A 22,967-nucleotide genomic window follows, 5' to 3' on the forward strand; every position below is an offset into this window, starting at 1 on the left:
TCATGATCGACCTGCCGGGATGTGTTTGGTGCGGGGAGCGCTCCCTGCCCGGCGCCGCGCGGCCAAACCGCACCACGGGCAGGGGGAAGCGGCACGGGGACACATCGGGGCGTCTCTCGCGGCTGCCGCAAGAGCGCAAAGCCCAACGTTTTGGTTACCCACTCTGCCGGCTGCAGCCGCGCTCCCGCGGGGCCGGGCCCGGCGCCGCTCGCCCCTTCCCGCGCCTCCCCCGGCGCTCCCCGTGCTCCCCCAGAGGAGAAGGTTTAAGGCACAGGCCAGCAGGCGGGTCGGGCAGGATCAACGCGACTGGTCTGTTTGTGCTGGGTCGAGTTTGGAGCTCCCGCACACCATGCACTTCGCAAAATCCTGACTCAAAGGCGCTAAAGTGAATTTACACAGTGGTTTTAGGTCTTTCAAGGCATGGATGGGTAAAGAAAATCAAAAAGGCATCCAAGTGAAACCTGATAAACTTGTTAGGATCTGCTTTTTGGGGGAGAAGGAGCAGGAGGGGAGGGGAATTTCCCAGAGCAGGTTCCAAAGTGTAAACTCGAGCTTGTGATTTTTTATTGGAACAGTCAGATTGTTACCCATCACCGCAAGGTCAGCAATATCAATTAGATTTAATTTTTTTCTTTTTTAAAAACCGGTAAACTGATTTCTCTTTAAAAAAATAAAATCTCTGGTCTCTTAAGGTCACTTCAGCTGCATTTTTAAAGTGGCTTTTTTTCTGGAATGATGGAAGTTGAAACCCTCGTGTTCAGCCTCTTTAAGGTCAAGGCTGAACCCAAGAGGTTCTGAGTCAAGTCCATTTTTGTCTTGCGCCTCCCCAAGCTTTAAATGGTGGACTTGGAGAAGGACACACGCAGGTGATGCTTCTCACCCAGGTCATGATTGTGGAGGTCGATGAGCGACTGAATGGCTTCTTCCACGGAGCCCATCTGGATCAGAGCCATTTTACGGTCTTTCCTGGCGAGACAGAGACTCGAGTCACACCCGCTCAACGAGGCCAGTGAAAACTCAACTGGCAAGAGCTAGACACTTATTTGTTATAAGGAAGAGAATATCTTTACGATAAACATGAATTTTGATAAACATTACGATAAACACGAAACTTGTCACTCAGCTGCCTCAGTTTTCACCCTCAAGCCACACTCACCACACGCTCAGTCCTGCCTCATCCCGCAGTTCTCAATTCCAGACTCAAACGATGATCCTGCTCACCCTCCTCTTCACCCAGGTTGTAACACAATCAGAACTAAGTGCTGCCACACTGAAAAGCCCATTGTAAGGACAGGACGCAAGAGAAAACACTTACTGGAAGAATTTGAATCCTTTGACCATCCCACCATTGCTTGAAAACAACATCTTGAGGTCTTCTTCAGTTATTGAAGGTCTGAAACAGAGGTTTTCCAGTCAAACGTATGTTGACAGACTAAATTCATCTCTAAAACCCAATTCCCATCTTTACAAAATTCTCTAGCAGTGGCTCCTTGGACCGGGACGGTGATGAGAACAGGAGGGTGGGCGAGTCCTCCCGGGCAGCACAACACTGACCGCGTTCCCGACACCAAACTCACCAAAGCTCTGTCCCTGGCCACACAGGGACTCCCCACGCGGACACTTACGGAATGTTAGACAGATGAAGAGTGGCAGAAGGAGGAAAGATGTTCTGGAAATTCTTGGTGCCCGGTTTCTTGAAGCGATGTAGAGGAGAGTTGCTGTAGTCCTTGGTGAGGCCGTGGTCCTCCTGCCCGTCGCGGGGAAGCTGCACCGTCTGGTGCTTGGACAGCGTGATGCGGATCGGCTTCCCGTGGAGCTTCTGCCCGTTTAAATGGCTCATGGCTGCAAGAGGGCGAGGCAGCGCGCTGCGGTTATTCTGTGGTTATCTGTTCGCCCTTCACATTTACCTTCCCCAGAGCCACCCCCAAAGCCACATGTTCAATACAGAGACACATTCGGGCCTTTTGTTTTCGAAGCAAGCACCGATATCAAAGCTCTAACCCGCCGTTAGGTCTGTTCAATGCTATCAGTCTGACTCTTTTACACTTGCTTACCAAGCTGGGCCTGGTTTCCATCGGCCATCTGAACTAGGGCATTCTCCTTCTTTTTAAATAAAATCTTCACCCTCTGCACATCCCCGTAGACTCCTTCAGAAAGGGAGGAAACAGGAACAGTCTTAGGTAAGGGCAAAAACACGCTCCCATTCAACTTAACATCAGCTAATCAATCCAACAGCAAAAACATTCATTCACAACCAGAACTGATCTCATTCCAACCATCGTTACTTATTCTGCTCTAATTAAGGGACATTCTTATATAGCAGAATAATAATGGAACAATACATTAAAGAAAAGATACTGGGTTTCAGCAAAAGGCAAACAAATCTTACTGCCAGAAGACTGGACAATTTAGCATGCTATCACCATTTAAAACTCTCATCAAAAGGCATGCAAAGCAATAAACCATGCATAACCCAACGTAAAACAAAGGCAAACTAAATTAAACAGCAAACTAAGTAAACAATGTCAAATGAAATTACGCATTCAAAAAAAAAAAGGCAAACTGCAAACTGTACATTTTTGAAGTAATCTCAAATAAATGAAAAAACAAGGTAATAAAAAGTGTGAATAATAACATACCGAAAAGAATAAAGAGGCATTGGGGTGTAACTCTCTTTAGAGAACAGCAGAGCAAGGCAGCGGAGGGACAGGGAAGAGGTAAGGAATCGAAGGGGAGAGCGAGGTTGCACAAATCGTCCACAACGAGGAAGGGCAGAGTCCCCGCAGGAAATGGCGAAATTGGTTGATGGATGATGAAGTTTTCAAGATGGTTAATATTGAAGGGCAGGTTGGTTTCCGAAGAGCAGGGTTTGGTTTTTGGTTTGGTTTTTTTTTGGTTTTTTGTTTTGGAAGGGGAATGTTTTTATTGTGTGTTTCAAGCAACAACAGGAAGCAGAAGTACCGTGCAGTCAGTTGGCAAAGAAATTCCGGATCAGGGGAAGAACAAAAATTCAGGGATGGGGAGAAAAGAAAAAAGTAGCAAAAAACACAGGTCAGTAAATACATAAGGAAATATGTAGTGTTCCATCAGTCAGATTTATAGAATTCTACATACAATAACTTGTTTACAGAAACAGTTAATAGGTTTTACCTAGTGGAACACAATGATAAAGAAAAAGCATTTTAACTTAAGATATACAAAGAAGTAAGAGACAGTATCACAACAGAGTGACTGCTACAGGCTTTAATAATTAAACTGCGACGGTATTCCCTAAAATTTCACTAGAGGTATTTCTCCAATCTCTTAGGGGAGAGGACTGGGAGCCAGCGGCACAGCCGCGTCTGCTCGGGACCGGGAGCGCAGGATCAATCCCACAGCCCGAGCGTGACCCCCAGAGCAGAACATCTGGTTGAGCAGCTGTACCGCTGCCAAGCCCCCCGGGCTCTGCCCAAAGCGCTCGCTGTGCAGGAACGCAGGACCCCCAGGTCCGTCAGGACCCCCCAAATGCCACGGGGTCCAGCGACGGCTCCGCACGGCCCGGTCTGCACCCACAGCAACGTCAGCACGAGCTGGACCTGCAGCCTCCTTAACTCCTCACGGCAAGGAAAGGTGGAACAACCTCAATCGCCGCGTTGATTCAGAAAAGGCCCGTCCAGCCTCCCCGAGCAGTCACTCCGCGCAATGCTGCCTCCTCACTAACCGCTGTGGTCAGTTTCTACAACACTGATTACACAGGCAATGGAAAAAGTTTCAGGTCTGTTAGTTCACAGCTTCAGTACAAGTATCAAAGTCTCTCTAGCCCAAAGATAAGCTGGATGGATAGTGAAGAGCTCATCAAAACCACAAGGCATGAAATAACTGCTGTGCACACCTGCCTGCTCAGCAGAGCCAGCGAAACCATCCCATGAAACACACTCAACAGTATCGCACTGGTCACGAATAACAATGCCGGCTCTTAACACTGAGACTCGCTCTTAACACTGAGACTCGTTTGAGCAGCAAGTCCCGGCGCCGCGGCCGAGCCAGCTCTGAGCCAAGGAGCTCTGGGCTGGGAGAAACTCCTCCAAGCCCAGGCGCTGCCACAGGCCCCGCCGTTATTTCATGCCCTGGAGAAAACAGTCATGACAGATAAAAAGAATAGTCTGAAATACTGATTCAATTGGTTTGTCTCGTCAAGAGTTAAATATTTTGGTCATTCATCACATCCAGGCTTTCCCTTTGATGCAAAAGAGGTTTTGTGGTTGCTCTGACATCATGGTAAGTTTTATGGCTTTGCACAGTACTAACTCGTGTGCACAGTCCCGCCAGTTAAAGCGTTTGTCAGCAGAGACTCCTCATACTCTACTGCACACACTAGAGGGATCTACAGTTTCAATCCAACAAAGAACCAAAAGCTGACTGAAGAGAAATCCAAGATACCCATATCAAATGATTTCATGAAGCTCTCTTTCAAAGACAACTTCCATTCAATATTACCTGGTTTATTTTTAAAGAAACCCAAATATTTCAACTCACTGAGTGGAATTGAAAATGTGAACTGTGAGCTGTTAAGGGGTTTATTAGCTAAGGAACAACCACCAGGCATCTTGGAAAGGGCAATGTGCAAGCACACGGCACAGGAAACGCCGCACAGGCCCAGACACTACACGAGGAGCTGCGGTGCAAACAAACCCTCGGTAGTTCTGAATTAATGTATTAAAAACTACAACATGCTCAGGGAAAGACGGGACGGACACGACTATTCTGTGACCCACGGAAGGGCAGGGCCCCGCACCGCGGAGGGGGACACAGCAGGCAGGCGGCAGCCTTGGCTTTGGACCAAGGAAGAGCAGGATTTTAATCGGAGAGATGGACTTTCCCATTTCCCTACAGCAACTAGAGTACTGATCTGCTTTGAGGCTTAGAGCTGGCAGAGCACTCGGCATTTGCTTTCCTACTTTGGCCGTTTCCTTTAGGATACAGTAGGATTTCACTTTCAATGAGTTTCAGCACAATCTGTGTTCAGAAAGTGAAAGCAGAGGTAACAGGAAGGAGAACAAGAAGTAAATGATGACTGCACTAACCTCCGGAATCAGATTGCTAACCAGCAGAACAGAGTTCCCCGCCCCGGCGAGGCCGGGGATGGCGATCCGTCCTGCCGCAGCCGCCGCGGCTGCCGCTGTGGGGATCGCCAAGGGAGCTAGTGCTCCATGAACATTTGGAACTGTCAGGCCTGGAAATTAGAGAATATTAACCAGTAAAGCAATTAACAGCAGGTACTCTAGTGTGTTTGCTGCACCAGAAGGGAGAGCAGCACACCTATAACACGCATGTAACCATCTGACACAGTGACCACATCTTCTAAGGGCAACAGGAGCCTCCGATTCTGGTGCTGCAGGAAATGTTCCCATTTCTAGGAGGATTTGCTCTTGCAACGCCTGGTGCTTACAAGGTGCCTCTCAGCACTATCCTGCTCACTACGAGACTTTGCACGTTTCACAAGCAGCGGAATCAGCACAAAGCTGCTGGTGCAGGGCAGGCGTCACAAACGGTGCATTTGTAAGGGCTTTTCCAACCAGTGCATGCCAAACACGCTGCAATCCTTAAACATGCATGGAACAACCAGATATCATATGGACCATCAACTCATCTCTTCTCAAATGGAGAAACAGTACAGTTTTACTTATAGGCGTTTGTAGTTGCACTTCATGAGCCCTCCAGAGGAAGAGCTTTAGTGCAAGACAATCGCTAGTGAGAATGACATGGAACAGCTTCTCCACGGGGAACGGGACACACCAAACATCCCTGTGCTTGTTTGTCATAAGCAAGGAAATTCCATCAGGCTACATGAAAGTCAAGATAGCTTGGTGTGCTATTAAAAACAAAGCAGAAATTGTTTAGTCTGGCACGCCAATGAGTGTATTTAGCACCTAAAACTGAAGGCTTTAATCTCGGACACTTGGCTACTTCTGCAAGTAGCAAGAACTTGTTACCTGGAACACAAGCTGTAAACTTCACAGTGCAAGTAATCAATGTTTAAATACCAGCTTTACTCAAAATATCTGGGAAAAAAATGGACAATTCCTTGCTTTTGACCACATTTACAGCTGTCCAAGAGTTCCCACCTTCTGCAACCACACGAGGATATTCAAAATACAAAAACATTTCATTTGCCCCAACTATTTTCAAGGCTGCCTTTGCTGTCTCTCCCATCCCACTATTTGTGTTCCTCCTGTCACAGGGATCTTGCCCAGCCGGAGGTGCCACAGCTGCCATCAGGTACTGAAACACTGTTCCCTTCTATGCCTGAACACCAGCGTTTAGAACTGACATGCCTAACCCCAGCAAAAACCATCCCTGCTTAGCTTTAGATCAAGATGCTTCAGCAACAGAAAACCTATGTAAAAATTCAACTTACGAACTACAGTACCTGCAGCCTGAGGGATTGCAAAGGCAGGAGGAAAGCCAGCTCCCGCGTACGGAGCAGAGATTATTCCTGGGGCACCTGGGAAAGATATACACATGATACAGAGACATCCAACAGCAAGAAGGCTCCAGACTGAGCTGGAATGCCTTGATCTGTCCTTCAGCATAAGCACTTGGTTAAAAGTTAAACCCTAAAACATAAACAGTCATTCAAAAATGCCTCTAATGTAACACTGAACTTCAAGGAATTACAAAAGCCATTCCTCCCCTAACTGCTGCTGCTCGGGCGGTGCCGGGGCCACAGCGCAGCCCGCAGGCTCCTGGAACTGCTGCACCACAGCAGAGTTCTCCAGCTCCAGGTTACACCACCTCAAACCATCGCTGGGTCCGCACTGTGGGCACAACAGCAGATGGCACCAGCAGCACAGGCAGCAGGAGAACCAGGAGCCGGAGGAGCTTTCAGAGCAGGACGTTCACCCACATTTGGTTCCCAAATTTTCCTCGTTAGCCCCACTGTATTCCAAATTTGGGATGACCAAATACACTAGGATTACGTGCCCAACCCCCGCAGCTGACACCAGGAATTCTCACCAAAAGCAGCTGCCATGGCCGGATCGAGAGCGGGCTGGTTATCCCCAGAAGGCAGGTCTGGCCGTGTATAATCTCTGCTCTTATCATTATTGTATTTTACATTGAGACTTGTGAGCTTTGAGAATTCTATGCGCAGCGTACAACAGGCGTTGTAGATATTCTGTCCATCTAAAGACTGCAAGGAAACAAATCATTCTTCATGCAAGGTGCATTTACACTAAAATCACAACCAATCTGAGGAGGTGGTGCGGCGTTCCTGCCGGCTATCTCGCTGTGCAGAGGCAGCACCGCTTCACATCACCCCCTTTAGTACCCACCCAAACCAGCCGTACTGAAGACTGACACGCGTGAGCTGCCACCAGGGCACCGCTCACAAAAACGTGCAACCAAAGACTCCAAAACGCACCCTTCTAACATCAGCCCCAGCCCAAGAGTCAATGTAACTCAGGTGTTGAGCCCTGCAATCGCACTACTCACCAGTTTGGCATGCTGAGCACTCACTGGGTCAGCATATTGTAACAGGGCCTGAAATTGGTTGTTCTTGGTGAATGTAATGATTTTCAAGACTGTACCAAATTTGGAAAAAATCTGCAAGACAAGATTTGCGAATCTTTTTACATCATTTCCAGTAAGTTCACTTCACACCGACCTCGGAAACAACAGAAGCCACCCTTCCACCTTGCTGCCTCTCCAGCTTCAACACTCGAGGTTCTGAAGTGCGTGTGGGCTTTGTTTAACCTGCATCACACCAGAAAAACATCCGGGCGACTGAACTGCCCCCCTTCATAATTAAAGCCTCTGTTTGTTAGGAGTTCTTAGACAGGAAGATTCACATAAACCTTCAGCAACTGGAACTCTTTCAAGAAGTTCAGGGATTCTTCACTGCAGTCAAGCTCACATTTTAAACACGAAGATGAGCTTAAGCGAGCGCAGCAGACAGCAGCAGCTTTCCAAACAGGCTGCTGCCTCAATGACTCCTGGACGCCAGTTTGTTTCCCCTCACCCTCAGACAGACACAGAACAGCTACTGCTGCTAAACTCTGAGCAGAACCTGAAGAGCTGTCTTGAAAACTTAAACATTTGTCCCTTGCACTGTACCAGACCATAATCCAATTAAAATGGACCAGCAATCAAATTAAAGTCTGGCCAGATTGGGACCAAAAATAAAAGACTGTATGGGTGTCCGAGCTTCCAGAAAGCAGAAATTTGACAGAATTCTTCAAGAAGTTATGGTGACACGTTTTACCTGATGCAGAACATCCAGAGTGACAGGATAGAAGAGGTTCTCCACGATGATCCTGAGGACGGGGCTCTGGCCGGCCATGGCCATCCCGGCGTCCACGGCCGCGGGGGAAGCCAACAGCGCCAGGTTCCCGGACTGCACGGAATTGACGGCCTGCAGAGCTGCCTGCGCCCGCTGCAGAACCAGACACGCTGTTAGCGACACCTCTGCTCGCAAAAACACGCACCGAGCTGTTCTTGAGCTTCCTATCTGCAAACTGCGCTAGCAGAACCCAGCAGTTACCAAAACAGAGAGCAACTTACGCTTCCTACGGCTGGGGATGCAATGACTTTAGCACATTTCAACGTGGACAATGCAGACCACCCCAATCAGTTAGCGCAATGCAAAAATATAAACTAAACAAAGTGCTTATGGTACTGCTAGAACCTTGCTCAGCATCTGAGGCAGCAAAATGATTCCCTATTTAGAAAAAAGGCAAAACTAGGCTGTCAGAGTCCTTATTCCATAAGCTAAAAGGTAATATGCTCTGCTTGCACTCATAGTTACACCAAATCTCCACCAGCACAGATCAGAGGAGCAGCAGAGGCCCGTCCGTCCGTCCGTCCCTCCCACTGCAGGACAACGGAAAGAACACAAACTAACGGCTTGGTTTGCAGAGCTGTCTGTCTTCAGCTCCTTGTGGTTGGAGAACTGGATGTAGATGGGCTGGCTCCGCAGCACGGGAGTGACTGTGGTGTAGTAGTTGACCATGGTGTTGGATGCCTCCTCCGTGTTCATCTCGATGAACGCCTGCACAAAGGCAAAGCCAACACGGACATTCCCAAAGCAGCTCACGCCAAGAGACAGCAGTAACACTCAGTAACGCTGCACAACAGCACAACACAACCCACCGCTTCGGGAGGAACTTCCGGCTCAACTGCAACTGCGTATGATTTGCACAACTGCGTCTACATGCAAGTTTTTGTACATGGAATTTTTCAAGAACCAACTGTGTGTATGTAGAACAAATGAGGATCTTCGCTGTGCAGACTGACAACGTATGTGATGTTTCAGCCTCACCCTGAGACCTCCACACGACAGAGGTTTTGGAAAGGGGCAGTGACAGAAGCCTCTGCAACCACTCAGGAATCCAGCAGGAATCCAGAGTCCTTGCACTCATCCTACTGAGCAACCTCCCCCTCGCTGTTCCACACCTTTATGGTGTTCTCTGCTTCAAAACAACAACGTCAGGGACTGCAGCAAGTCATTGCATCAAGTACTTACATATAATCACACCACGCAATATATCACAGGCACATTTCCATAATTAATATTACAGACACAGTATTTTAAGCAATGATTAAAGTTGGCTTGCTTTTTTACTCCTTAATTTGTAAGACAATTTTAGTTACCAAATTAGCGCACACCACCTGCATTACCCAAGAGTGTTCCAGCTTTACGCAGCTCATTTATTGGATCTGTAAGGGTGTCCTTAACGTGCAAAGTTACACTGGTGGTTACTCAACTGTCACACCGGCTTGAGTGAGAAAAGCCAACTCATGTCACTGCTGGTCTGTAATTTAAAAATCAAGCATAATGCTAATTATAAGCGACAACCTATAATTATGGACTTAGTTCCTTGTAAGTCTGAAAATAGCATTTTCTACAGCTCATGGGATAATCATGGAAAAGTAAAATAATAGTACATAGAAGTTATTGACTCCTAACACACAAGAGTTGTTTAAACAACTTGGATCCGGTTTAGCGATGACAAACTCATCGAGTCTTTGACACAAACCCTGCTTTCAATCACAGAGACGGTACCTGGTTTTTGCCTTTCAGCATGAGCAGGTTGGTGACCTTGCCGAAGGGTAAGCCCAGAGCAATGACCTCGGCCTCCGTGACATCACTGGGGAGCTTGCGGATGTGGATCACTCGGGACGGGACCCCAGCACTTCTACTATCGCCTTTGAATTTTTTGCTCTCGTTTCCATTAGCTGTAAGAGGCAAGAGATGCTGCTCATTAGAGTGGGTTAGAAAGAATAAGCACCCGCTGCCAACTTTTGCAACACAGTTTCTGCTCCCCATCCGGCTATTACTCTATTACAGAGAAATTCCATAGGCTAATTTCACTGGAGTCTGAAGGGCACGTTTCACACTGTTGCTGTTGTTTCAAATGACACGACGCAGGTGACCCTGCTGTGGTCCAGGCCACTATTCTAGATTGCTGCTTTATTCCTCTGCACTCTGACTGGGATTCTTGGCATTCTGGGACATCTTATAGAAAGTGATAGTAAAGCAAATCCAAACCAAAAAGCGATTTTAGATTAGCTGGATTACACACGTAACAATTACACACAAACCTGGGTGTTCTAATTCTGTAAAAGCGTTTTAGCAACTGCCCTGTAATGGTTTTATTCATTCTACTAACCTTGCACAAGCACAGGACAGAAATTTATTATTATTCATCACTGTCCCACAAAAGGCTTAATAAGTACTAAAAATTAAGGCTAAGTAGGGGAAAAAACCAAACCGAAACCAGACCTCTTCACAGTACTTGCCTATCAATCGCTATTCTTGTTTGTAGGCAATATTACCTGCAGAAGAAGAGTTGCTGCTCATGATAAAGGGTCCGTTAGTAACACAAGCAGAGAAAAGCTCGTCAGGTCCCCGCTGGAAGAGAAAAGACGAAAGGTAAACTGACAGCATTTCCACTCAGTTCTATTCAGGCACTGTACTCCTAGAGCAGAACAACCGAGGTGAAGGTGCAGAGAAACTGAACAGTAAGTGAAAACACACTGACAGCGGGCAGCGAACCTCACCCCATCATCAATTAAATATCAGTAAGATCCAATTTAGTAACTGAGTAGCACTATCCAATATCTCCTTTCGGGTAAGCATTAGGAGTCGTAGGAGATTAAGTGCTGCTGAACTGTCTGAAGCCACTAAACGCCTTGTTGTGCGCTGATATCCACATTTTCCTGCTGTAGTTAACAAAAGATTCCTGACTGCTCATACCGGACAAGGTCACCATGCGCTCGGGTGAAGCTGCAATGATGCCGAAGCAGACATGGAGCAGCCCGGCAGCCCACACGGCCACTACACCGCCCCATCCCCTGCAAACAGCCAGACCTGCGGGGCAGAGCACTGCACCCACTGGAGGGGTCGCAATTACTCCAGGATTCCCTGTAAAGTCACCACAATTATCTCCACTGACCAAGACGGGTCTAACTCCAGTAGCATTTGTCACCTCTCCTACTTAAGCAAAAGCAAACAAGACTACAAATGACTTCTTAGCACAATCTATGCTTATATACACAACCCAGCTTAAAATCAGTACGGCTTAACTTCAACCAAGTTCCACAGAAGACTTAGAAATCTCACTGTAAACTGTCAGCAAACACGGTCAAAAATCTGACATACAAAAGCATTTTCCCATTTTTCCACATGACTCTTACACAGCAACACCACACTAATGCTTCATCGGCAGAGAGCAGAGCAGAGCTGCCCCTGCCTGGGACGGGCACGTCCCCGCGCCGGTGACACCCCAACCGCTGCCACCGTGCCCCACGTCCGGCGGCACCTGCGGCAACAGCGCCTGCGCCACAGCAGCAGCCCCGCTCCCTCCCGGGAGCACAAGTAGGTCACAGCGAGCCCCACGACGCTCAATTACAGACGCAGGCCTTGCTTGCTTTCTTTCCCCCTCAAATCTTGAATTTCTTGTTTGACGACTCGCTGCCAGCTCTTCAAAGACAGGCTCAAGGGCTTTGATGTCCTGAAGAGGAGAAATTAGGGCAGGTTCCAAACGCGGTTGGTGTGCTGCTGGTCACCTGCGAGCCCCGAGCGGGTTCACTGCGGCCGGGGCACCCGCGAGGTCTCATGTTTAACAGGGATCAGGGACAGGCCTTTCAACAGCTCTCCTAATTAGCACTTCGATTCCCGAGTGCAGCAAGACACAAGCTGGCCTAGGAAGCTGTCAGCCTGTGATCCCATCCTTTTGATGACTCCAATTAATGCATCATTCCAAGGCAAAAAAATATAACCCCCCGGTTTACTGTACAGAGACTCTTGTGGCAGCACGGCTGCAAAGCAGAGCCCCGCCAGCACAGCAGCGCTCAGCAGCCCTCGCGGCAGGACCCGATGGGCCTGGAACTTATTAAAACAATGTTCTTAAATACCAGCTTGTAAATTCCTAGACATGCAGAACTCCAGTCTGAACCAGTGCGGCTGTGCATACTGGTCCATCATGGAAACGCCGGGAGAACAAGCCACATATTTGGCTCTCATAGAGGCAACACCAGGAAACTATAAACTGGAAAAACAAACATTTATACTATTATGGAAAGAATTTAAATTCCCTGAATTTAACTTTCCTAATGGCCCGTTTAAAATAAACATTTTCTCACATATTTGAAAATCTGCTTGCTGGGTGCTTTGACCAGGAATGCTCGTTGCTGCTGGCTTCCACATGTCGACTTTTTTTAAACAAAAGACCAATTTCCAACCCACTCCCTTGTTATGTTGGAGGTGACCAGCCCAGGAGCGGAGGGGAGGACGCTCCACACCAACAGCAGCAGCCGCGTGTGCGCTCCCCAGCTGGGAGTGCACGCAAACCAACAGGGGAGACTACCGCAGCTGCAAAACTACAATCATTCCAAGGTCTTTGTTTCTACGCGAGGAAGTTTACAGGCAGTAAATACATAGTACTGTGCAGTTATACAAAAATGACTCCCCACAGACTCCCTTTGAAAGGCTGGCTTTGAAGCGCGAAGCTGGGAGGAGCGCACCCGCTGCACGGCACCCGCGGCCCCCACCGGGATTCCACCAGCACAAGGAAGTTGCATCAACTTCAGCTTTTTTGTTCCTGCTCCATCGCTGCTCTCCGATCACCAATCACCGCAGAAACCCCTGCGCTTTCGGCAGGACGCAAGGCAAACCCAACGAGCGCCCTGCGAGCCTGCCCTGGGTGCCGAGGCCCCCACCCAGCACCGTCCTCCCCCAGCCATCCCCGTCATCTCCTGCCAGTCTCCAACGGCTGCTCTTCCTGCAGCTCACAAGCTACCAATAAGCTTTAAATCCATTTATAAATTCAAATGCACCATACCAAGTATCCTCCTTCAGTAGAGCCAGAGGAACCAAAGCAAGCCGGGCTGGTTTAAAATGTTTAGAAGAGCTTCTCACCAACAACGCATCCATTAGGTATTTTGATTTCTATCCAAAAAGCCAATAAGAAGCTATTGATTCTGAAGGACTGCAGGCGCTGAGCAAACGGCGCTGCGGCGCTCGGCTGCTCGCCAGCGCCAACCCAACACCACTTCTCTACCTGTTTACTCCCCACCTCCCCAGTCCCAGCTGTGTAGCAACTCCTTCCACACGCAGCTCTGCGGGTGCTGGAGTTCACAGTCCTGCTCACAACAATCACCAGTTCACGCTGACGTTCCTGCTCAGGTACCGCTGCCGCAGGTACCGCCACCGGTACCGCCGCCGCTGCAGGTACAGCTGCCTGCAGCGTCTCCATGGCAGCAGCTCCTTTTGCCTGACAGCAACAAAAGCTCCATTGCTCAAGCTGCGCTAAGTTAACAGAGCACCTGTGCTCCGTGCAGTCCGGCCACCACTGCTGCTTTAGCTCCCTTTGCTCAACTAGAAAAAGGAAGTCGCAAGGTAGAATTCTGATACTACTACTTTTTCCAATTTCTTTTTGGCCACCCCCAAACTCTTCTTTTTGCTTTGAAGTTTGAACAAATAAATTAGAATTTTTAATTGATCAAGGCTTTCACATCTTAAAGAAACTAATTCATACAAAAACTATAAATGGTCTCACTTTCACTAGGATTTTATCTGAAATTCAGCACAGTTTGGAACGAAGGCAGAGTGTGTCAGCTGCTCCCAGCACACCTCAAAGCACGACAGAAATTCTCTCTATAACCCTTTATCTACTTAAGATCCCATCACTTATTTTAAATCAATCACAATAAATCAAGTGCATTGTGCCAGCGCAGAAGGCTAGAAACAAATACAAACCCAGTGACCAGAACAATGTGAATTCCAAGAGAAGTGGTACTACAGGGTAACAATCAACTTCCTGAATGCAACAAGCGTCCCATGCAGAAAGCAGAACCAGAGCAGCAGCAAACGGACCGGGCACACGGGGGTGGGGACACAAGCCCAGCCCCACGGAAAACCCTTCCCTGGCGCGCTGAGAAACCCCCGGAGCAGCATCGCCCTCTGCAGCGTTTGTGCAAAGATCCACAGAGCCAGTGGAGACGCCCGTAACATTTTCCACCCAAGACGACACACAGATCACCAGGAAGCTCACACAAACCCTTCGCTCTGATAAAAGAAGCAAAACGATGTATTTGAGCACAGAAAGAACTGCAGTCTGCTTCAAGGGCTCTGAATGAAGTGGGTCCTGGGGGAATGCAAGAATGAACTTTGATATTCACAGCTCAAACCACTTTGCAAAAAAAATGCAGAGAAATCCGTCTGGTGACATCACCATTCACACTTGTGTTGCGTTCTGGCATTTTTCGCTGGGAGATTCAAGAGCTCGGAGTGGAACTCCATTTAAAGCGCTAAGAAGAAGGTGGCCAGTTCGTGTCTTCCACAGAAGACTCACTTCCATCAAGGTCCACCGATGTCACCCCACGTGCCTCCTTCCTTCTCTCCTGCCTCTCACATTCTAGTCATGTAAAGGTAGAGCAGCATGAAAAGAAACCCTGATTGGGGTCACACGCAAAGCGTGAGTCAACCTTTGTGAAAACACCTTTGAAGAACACACAGGACACCTGCCTCCTCCTTACCTGCCTCCTCCTTCAGCCCTGGTAAAGTCAAAAAGTTAATTAAGATCAACACAAAACCACTCCAAGATCCCCCAGCCTCCGCTGTCCCAGCGTCCGCAGCTCGGCATCGCGCACCCACCGCTGCGCCCGTTCCAGACACAATATACAATCCAGTCACAACCAGCAGCAAAAGATATGGGGCAGAAATCAGAGGTGGCACTATTTCTATACTATAGAGAGATTTTTGAGTTCTTAAAAGACACTAGAAACTTAAGCATTCCATGAAAGCAGCCGCTCCCCCCACCCGACACGGATCTGGCAATGGGAGGCACTAGAGCCGGATCCTCAGCCCCTCACCCCACCCGCCCCTCCCGGACCTTCTTTCTCAGTCTTTGCTGCTATGGAGACACCGTGTGAAACAAACCTGCCCTTGGAGCAAACCAAAGGTGTGGCCGCTCTGAACAGCCCTGCATTCCGCCAGTCAGGGCTCAGCAATGCAGTCATTCTGGCTCTGCAGGGCAGCACACACCCAGGCCTTGGGGTCTGCTGCTCCCGAGTTGAAACTTAACTCCTGTCTGCCTTGAGTCTTCTAAATCATTAGAGTGGAGCAGAAAGGTCCTTGGTAAAGCTTAATACAAACACTGCCAGGAAGAAATATTGCTGGATGTGCCACTTTGGGGGAATGGAACCTGTGAAAGAACATTTTGTGACCAAAGCTGTAAACGGGCAATTTGAACATGCAGGTTCAGAAGGAACTCTGCGCTAATTCAATCTCACCTAAATGGCAGTTGTGTAATAACTACAATCTGCTTGGGCAAACACCAAGCGATCATTGCACCGGGATTACCAAAACACGCTTGCTGAACTAAGCACAGTGTTCAGCAAGTTCTCCTGGGAAGCCGGAAAGGCGGCCACACCAGAACCACACCGAATTTGAAACTAAATCACCCTTCCCCTTCTTGCTGGTGTGACGTGACAACCACAGCACCACGACATCCGCGTTTTCTAGTTTGACGATGCATTGAACACGGTAGCAGCCAACAGCTTAAATTTCTGCTAATACAGATTAACCAGTTTTTGTACCCCAAGCAGAGGGGTTCCCGACTGCCCTGCAAGGGACAGCCGTCCCCACGCCGCAGACATGGGCGCACACGAGCCGCGCGGCACTAACGCGGGCGGACGGAGCCGCTTCCCCGGGACACGCGTGTCCGCGGCTCCACGGCTCGCGCGTGCGACGGCGGCTGCAGCGGCCACAAGAGCCGGCTTGTTGCAGCCTCTGGCTGAAGCCATGGGAGGGACTGGAATTTCCTCACAACATTCTTGGCCTTCTGCCTGAAGCCGTAATTACTGTTCCCATGGCAAAGCTCCTGGCTTGGTCACAAATCACTTTATGCAGTCAGCCTGTATCGCACTCCGGCAAACCCCGTTTTAAAAATTAACTTCTCAAATGCCACACAAGTGGACCTTCTGGTTCTGGAAGCATCATCTTTCAGAAAGAACTCAAGCAAGAAACTACAAGATTATCCAGCACCTAAACCAAGACCTTTCCAATCACTGAAATGCAACTTCACTTAAAGAGTAATGATGTACCGTAGCTCGTACTCTTTCTAGCAAGTCAGCCCTGCTCAGAGACCATTAAAGCCTGAAGAGATAGTGATACCTGGGCAAATTAGAGAAAGGGAAATGAGATACAGAGGGTCATCTTGACCAAATTACTCCAAAGAGGCAACTGCAGGGGCCAGCGCGAGCACCTTCGAGTCCATCTCAAGGCCATACTTCCTTGCTTTGCAGACAGTGATGAAATTATAGGAAGAAATAAGTCTGAAAGGACGTGTTTCTAATGTGCGGGATGTTCCAGAAGCCCGTGCATCAGGAGCCCCATACCAGAGCTGCAACGAGCTTCCTGAACCAATTCACACCCCTCGAACCAAAGAGCTTGCAGACCAGGTTGAATGGCAAGGCCAGGAATGGGGACTGCAATTACCATCCTGATTAAAAACATGACCACCAGGCAGTGCAGCTCTCCAGGAGTAAGCCATGAGAACACCCGGGAGCTACATCAGTATAAGAGACCTCAAGACGAGAACTCTCCAACTTCGGAACACGCCAGTCACAATAACAGCACATTGAAAAGGTGTCTCAGTAACAAACCGCAGCAAGACCTGACAGCTTCTGGGGACTGTAATCTTCCACCGCCTTAAACTTGATGAGCACCATCCCTTCCTTCTTGGTACATCCACGGTAAAGTAAGTTGACCCCTCAGAGGTCGCAGGCTCAAGAGAAGCCTTCGCTCTGCTCCCAGCTGTGCCCGAAGAGGATTCGAGCTCACATAAGCAAATCCACAGCATGTGTAACATGTTACACCAGAACATTAAAGAATGTACATGATCTAAACTGCCACATTCAATGACTTACTTAAACAAGCAGATAATATGGCTATGGCAAAAACAATTTGAAAACTTACCTTTATCAAGATGATTCAACTTTGCTTTTTGTTTCTGCCACTCTTTAAATTCTGATTTGACTTTCTCAAAACCTGCCTCACCTGACTTGGGAAGATCCCTCAGTTTTGGTGCTTCTCACTGGGATTTCACCCATTTTAAGCATGACCAGGGACCAAAATCCCCCCCAGATGACAATGAGGCGTGTGACACCACAGCCTGCAGCTCCCCAAGATTCACTGACAGGACTACAACTGCAGTTTCAGGAGCTTCCTGGTGAAGTTAAGTTATGTAAAACCACTTCATAACGATGCAGAAACCTAAGGCTGCAAATGACAGACTGCCAAAACCAACCGAGGGGACTTTTACCTAGATTCATCAGTTTATTAGAAGAGATGCTGTATCAAACTGCTCCACAGCTGCCAAGGGATGACTTAGTCCCCCTTTTATAATGGCTATGAACAATTGCCCAACCTCACCGTCCAGGTTTGAGCCTTCCTCCTCCTCTGATGGCAAACTCGACTCCTGGCAGCAGGCAGTGTTCACAGCCAGAACCAGACACAATCGTGGCGCTACCATTAATTCCAATTTCAGATTCTCATTGGAGGAAACGTTAGAATAACCTTGATCCCACGGCTATTATAGAGCCCCTTCATGCGTTTAATGCTTCTCAGAAACCCTAAAGCACTAACACACACCCCCAGGCTGAACAGCAGTCACATCTGGTTTTGTACTTGCAATGCAAACTCTGCTTGTTGTCCAGGAGCAGATGCAGGCCTAGCAGAGCTCACACTACACAAGCTCAGCTCTACTTCAAATCAGTCCTATCACACACCACCAGCCTATTCAAGTTTCTTATTTAATAACGAAGATCCAAACAATACACAATTCAGTCCACTAAAAAAAGGCTGTCGGATCCCTGCTTTGATGGCCAACATTCCCACACACGCTATCTAAGGAAAAGAACTCGCAGGGCTGAACTTACTGTAATCCTGATCCCAGAGCAATAGCTACAATGTTCAGGGATGAAATGAACCCCCTGTAACACACCGCAGACATTCCCGTCCAACATTTCACAGGAATGAGCCTTTATCCTGCAAACACAACAGCCCGTTACCGCGCAGCAGATAAGGAGGCTCCTGTCAGCACTTTGAGTTTCAGGGCTAAGTCTGCACTTTCAAAACCTGCGACTAGAAGGGCAAAGGTCATATTTACTGTACTTGCAAGAGATAAAAATCAACGGCTAAACACCCGGGGGTTTGTGGCAGAAGGATTTTTGACATACAACTGACCAGGAATTCACATAAACAAAGGAAATGGAGTTCTCAAAAAAAAGAAAGGACCAATTTCGCCATTGAGAAGCATTGTCTAGCACACAAGTAACAAGCACAGCTTGACATTTTAGTAGGGAAAGGGCTGTTTCTAAACGCAATAAAGTTCTTTTCTGACAGTTGATAATCAATATCCAAATGCCAAGAGCTAAGCGATGAGCCATAATAAAAGTTTTAAGTGTACATGAAACTAAATTACTTTCTGGTTAAAACCAATTTACATGGTACCAGAAATAACCCTTTAAAGCTGAAGATCTACATTTGGTGAGGCTACAACTAGGTCAGATGCTGAGCAGTGTAAAAAGAGAGAAAAAGTGAGAAGTGCCTACCTTTGTACCAACTGTTATATCTTGGACAATGCTGTAGAAAAAAGAAAGAAAAGGATTAAAAAAGTTAGATAGGTTTGCCACAAATATCCAGTATAGTTTACAGTAGTAAGAAAAAAAGCAAGTCAAAGTGCACAGTTGTCTTTGCAAGTGAGCCAAGGACAGTTTACACAAAGAAAAATTATGAGATGGTGATGGAGACCCAAGACCCAGCAGTGCCAGAGAACCACAGCTCTTCACTCCGACAGCAGAGCCCGCAAAGCACCGCGGGTACCAAACCTGCACGGCACAGCCTTAGAAAACAAACCGGATTGTCCCTACCTCAGATCTGGAGGAAAAAACCTCCTAAACCGACCATATCTGCTTGAACCTCCTCTAATGAGACTTGCTGATTAACTAGCGTGAAAAACCGCATTAGCTGTACCTCAAGCGACTCACACTAGTTCCTGCCAGCATTATTACCACAACGCACATCTACTAGAGTGACTTTTAATTGATGGGATCAGAATGGGTTGTCCACAGCTTGGCACGTTGTACCCGGGGCATCGTCCGAGTATCACAGCACCCGCATGTTACTCCTGTTGGGAAGCGCTCGGGGCAGTCTAAGGATCTCCAGTACAATCCTGCGCTGAAGACTGTATCTTTCTATGAACTCCAAACTACTGTAGAACAGCGTCAACCTGAGAGCAGAAATGATCGTTTTAGTCCGTCATATCCACAGCGCTGTGGATAAAGATCCAGGAGCAGCTGACAGAGCTGCAGCAGCTTCCAGGAAACACGGCAGCAAAGCAGAAGGCAGGGCGGTCATCTCCAGCACAGCAACACGACATCTGAAGCACTCAAGAACAATTGCACAAAGTGATTTAATGCCAGAGAACTCGCATTTACCACCGCTCCCTTCCCTACCCTCCTGCAACAACCCACATCTTTTCTGTAGAACTGAACGCCGCTCGACCTCACTAAGCCCTGGGTGTTTCAGCGGCTCCGCAAAGCAGCTGTAACGCGAGCAGCAGCCAGCTCAGCTCCTCAGGCTTCCTCTTCCCAACCACCCTGCCATGTCATCATAACCCAGCAGTTTCCAGCTGGAGCTGCAGCCCAGCGGTGGCTGCCGGGCAGCCACGCCATCACTGCTGTTCCTCATGCAACTGCCGCTTTCCTCCACGCCATCACTGCTGTTCCTCATGCAACTGCCGCTTTCCTCCACGCCATCGCTGCTGTTCTTCATGCAACTGCCGCTTTTCTCCACGCCATCGCTGCTTTTTTCTCCACACGAGCTCCTCCAGGCAGGTTCTGCGATCCCTGGGCTCAGGGCACCACACAGATGGTTCTGCGGCACTTTGACAGCCAGCGGTAATGAACTAATTAAACCCATCTGCACATAGCAGCTTAAAGATTCATTACAGTTCTATCAGAATTGCTAACTATTCTACAAGTAAGCATTTCTTCCGCTGAAATACAGATGTCGACCCAGCGATTTGCATAACCTTAAAAAAATTATTTCCAGCAACACATAATAAGAACAGGGAATCTCCCAAGTTTCTCAGACTCTCCAGCTCCCCCCAGTTCCTGTTCCTCCCGGGGCCTCACGCACAGGAAATGTTCGACATCAAGGAGCCTCATAGGGGAGAGGGTTTAAAATCATCCTGCTTTCTGTGCCAAGAATTATCGATTCCTGGAATACTGTTGTAACCCGCTTGATAGCAAGAACTTTTACTCGAGAACTGTGCAAGGTACTTACAGCTCACCCCCCCACCCCACCCCCCCAATAAATCATCATATCTTCAGATTCACTCTTGTCCTGTGTTAACCTTAAGGAGGGGATTAAACTTCTCTCATTTCCAAAAGAAGAGGCGATGAAGCCTTTCATAAGAATCAGCGTTTACACGGAGCGGGATCATTCCTACACGATAAGGAGGAAAACTAGGCAGCACCAGTAAAACCTCTCGGTCATTTTCCAAAGCAGGGTTTCCCATATGAACTCCTTGCATGTTTTAATAAAGCAACCGATTCAAGCGGGATCACCCGTGTGGCGCTGGGAGGGGACGCGGGAGCCGGGGCCGCCGCTCGCTGCCAGCTCGGCAAAACCCAAAAACCACGCGCAGAAGCAGCTTTCCAAGTTTCAACAGGGTAAACAGATCACGTACCAAAATCTTCAGAAGGTAATGGAGAGTTAAGATGTACACGTTACACTGAAATTTCTACAGTAACACAACTATTTGAACACCCCTAGTAGATCAGCTTTCCTAGGAACTACAGTGCAGACAGCTGATAACAAACTGATTTTTGACATCAGAATGGATGATCTCACATGCTGAAGATTTTTTTATTTTAATATCATTCAACATGATGAGCGACTTGTTAAAGGACCCAGAGAACCCCAAACTGCACCCTGGACTGTAAAACTGAATTATAAGACACAAGACTTCTTTTTTTAGATGAAAACAACCCGGAGACTCCACTTTTTCAGTGTGTAAAAAACCCAGCCATGTGACTACGCCTAATTCTCACCAGACTGGTGTTCCGAGGCAGGGAGGCACTAATTTGGGCTTAAGGCTCTGCGAAAACAAACTGCTTATTCAGAGGCCTTCAGAAGCTTTTTAACTATTGCGCTCTAGAAGAAACAAAAATCAGATGGGTAAAAAGATGCGCTATGCGAGATGAGAAATGGGGAGAGGTCCCTTCTGACAGAGCTGCCCTGGTGCAGGAGCTTTAAAGCAAACGCTTCTGGAGCGAGACGAGGTGCGATCACCGGGCAAGCGGCGCTGCCCGGGACGGCAGCGTCGGGCTGCAGGAAAACCCGCGAGTCAGCGGCGGGGGAAGCTGGAGCCGCAGGAGTTCGGAGCCGGGCAAGGGGGAGCGGAGGGGCCGCGCAGCCCCCGCGGGCTCAGGTGACGGGGCGCCGGGAAGCGGCTGCTGGCGCGGAACGTGTGCGGATGGGCGACCCGCTCACAAAGAGGCCCCCCCGCCCCACCCCACCCCACCCCGGGAGCGCCAGACAATGGGAGCGAGGCCCGGACGGGAATCAGCGGCGGCCCCGGGCGCGCCCCCCCCGCCAGGTGCGCCGCTCCCGGCCCCCCCGCGCTCCTCCCCCGCCGCCGCACGGCCGGGCCCTCCGAGGCGTGTCCGCCCCCCCACACCCCGGTGAGCACGGGGCGGCCGGAGCGGGACCCCCGGCACCGAGCGGGGGGCGCGAGCACGCGGCGGGAGCGCGCGCGGGGGACGCTCAGCACGAGGCGCCGCGCCGGGGCGGCGGCCGCACAGCAACGGCCGCCCCCGCTCCCCCCACGGCGAGGGGCTCCGGGAGGGCGGCCCGCGCAAGAGACCCCCCTCCCGCACCGCCGGCCGCCACCCCCTCCCCTTCCCGCCTCGGCTCCGCCGGGCGGCCCGGCCGCACCCTCAGCGCCCCCCCCCCCTCAGGTAACGCCCCAGCCCCCGGCGCGGGTCGCGAACCTCGGCCGCTTTCTCCCCCTCCTCCGCATCCCGGGAAGGGTCTGGCGACGCTGCTCCCCGGCCCCCAGCACGGCGCCGCCCGTGCCGAGGCCCTGGCCGGCGGGGACTCACCCGTCCATTGCACACGGAGGAGACCCGTCGGGAACGGAGTGGAGGCGCCGGAATAGCAGGAACGAACCCAACCGCTCCGTGTTATAGACTCACAAAATGGCGGCGCCGCCCGGCCCGCCTCACCCGCGCCAACGTCCCATTGGCTATTGGAGATGTCATCTTGATGGCAGGGGCGGGGACAGCCCGCCTCCGAGGGTTGGCGCCCTGACGCCCGTCGCGAAGCCTATTGGCTGCAAACGAGATGAGGGGCGGGGCGGAGCGCCGTTGCGCGGCGGGATTCGGTAGGTGACGAGAGGCGGCTGGGAGGAGCC

At 49.5% G+C, this 22,967-nt stretch overlaps 1 protein-coding gene across 11 annotated transcripts; it reads right to left on the bottom strand.

The window, feature by feature from the left end:
- Positions 1-542: 542 nt before the first annotated feature.
- On the bottom strand, positions 543-22,779 carry PTBP1 (polypyrimidine tract binding protein 1). Of its 11 annotated transcripts, none has more exons than XM_080359237.1 (16): positions 22,657-22,764; positions 19,099-19,129; positions 18,424-18,532; positions 10,816-10,891; positions 10,043-10,215; positions 8,882-9,028; positions 8,243-8,413; positions 7,474-7,584; positions 6,997-7,171; positions 6,410-6,484; positions 5,064-5,212; positions 2,640-2,673; positions 2,055-2,147; positions 1,626-1,842; positions 1,316-1,393; positions 543-966 (listed from the first exon to the last, which is right to left on the bottom strand). In XM_080359237.1, exons 3-16 carry the CDS (start codon positions 18,508-18,510, stop codon positions 834-836), a joined length of 1,719 nt encoding a protein of 572 aa, XP_080215363.1. In that variant the 5' UTR covers positions 18,511-18,532; positions 19,099-19,129; positions 22,657-22,764; the 3' UTR covers positions 543-833. The 11 variants fall into 11 exon arrangements, with proteins under 11 accessions (XP_080215363.1, XP_080215360.1, XP_080215366.1 ...); XM_080359234.1 differs by having other exon boundaries at positions 6,398-6,484; XM_080359240.1 differs by lacking the exon at positions 18,424-18,532 and having other exon boundaries at positions 6,398-6,484; positions 22,657-22,773.
- Between the last annotated feature and the right edge of the window lie 188 nt (positions 22,780-22,967).

This window comes from Nesoenas mayeri, assembly GCF_963082525.1.
Source record: "Nesoenas mayeri genome assembly, chromosome: 25".
NCBI lineage: Eukaryota > Metazoa > Chordata > Aves > Columbiformes > Columbidae > Nesoenas > Nesoenas mayeri.

Excerpts from the sequence above, each read along its gene's own strand:
- PTBP1 (XM_080359234.1), bottom strand. The coding sequence starts at position 18,510 with ATGTTGGACGGGAATGTCTGCGGTGTGTTACAGGGGGTTCATTTCATC. Across the intron at positions 5,213-6,397 it reads GGCTGCAGGTACTGTAGTTC|GCCTGACAGTTCCAAATGTT; the intron begins GTAAGTTGAATT and ends TCTAATTTCCAG. Across the intron at positions 2,674-5,063 it reads TTAGCAATCTGATTCCGGAG|AGAGTTACACCCCAATGCCT; the intron begins GTTAGTGCAGTC and ends TGTTCTCTAAAG.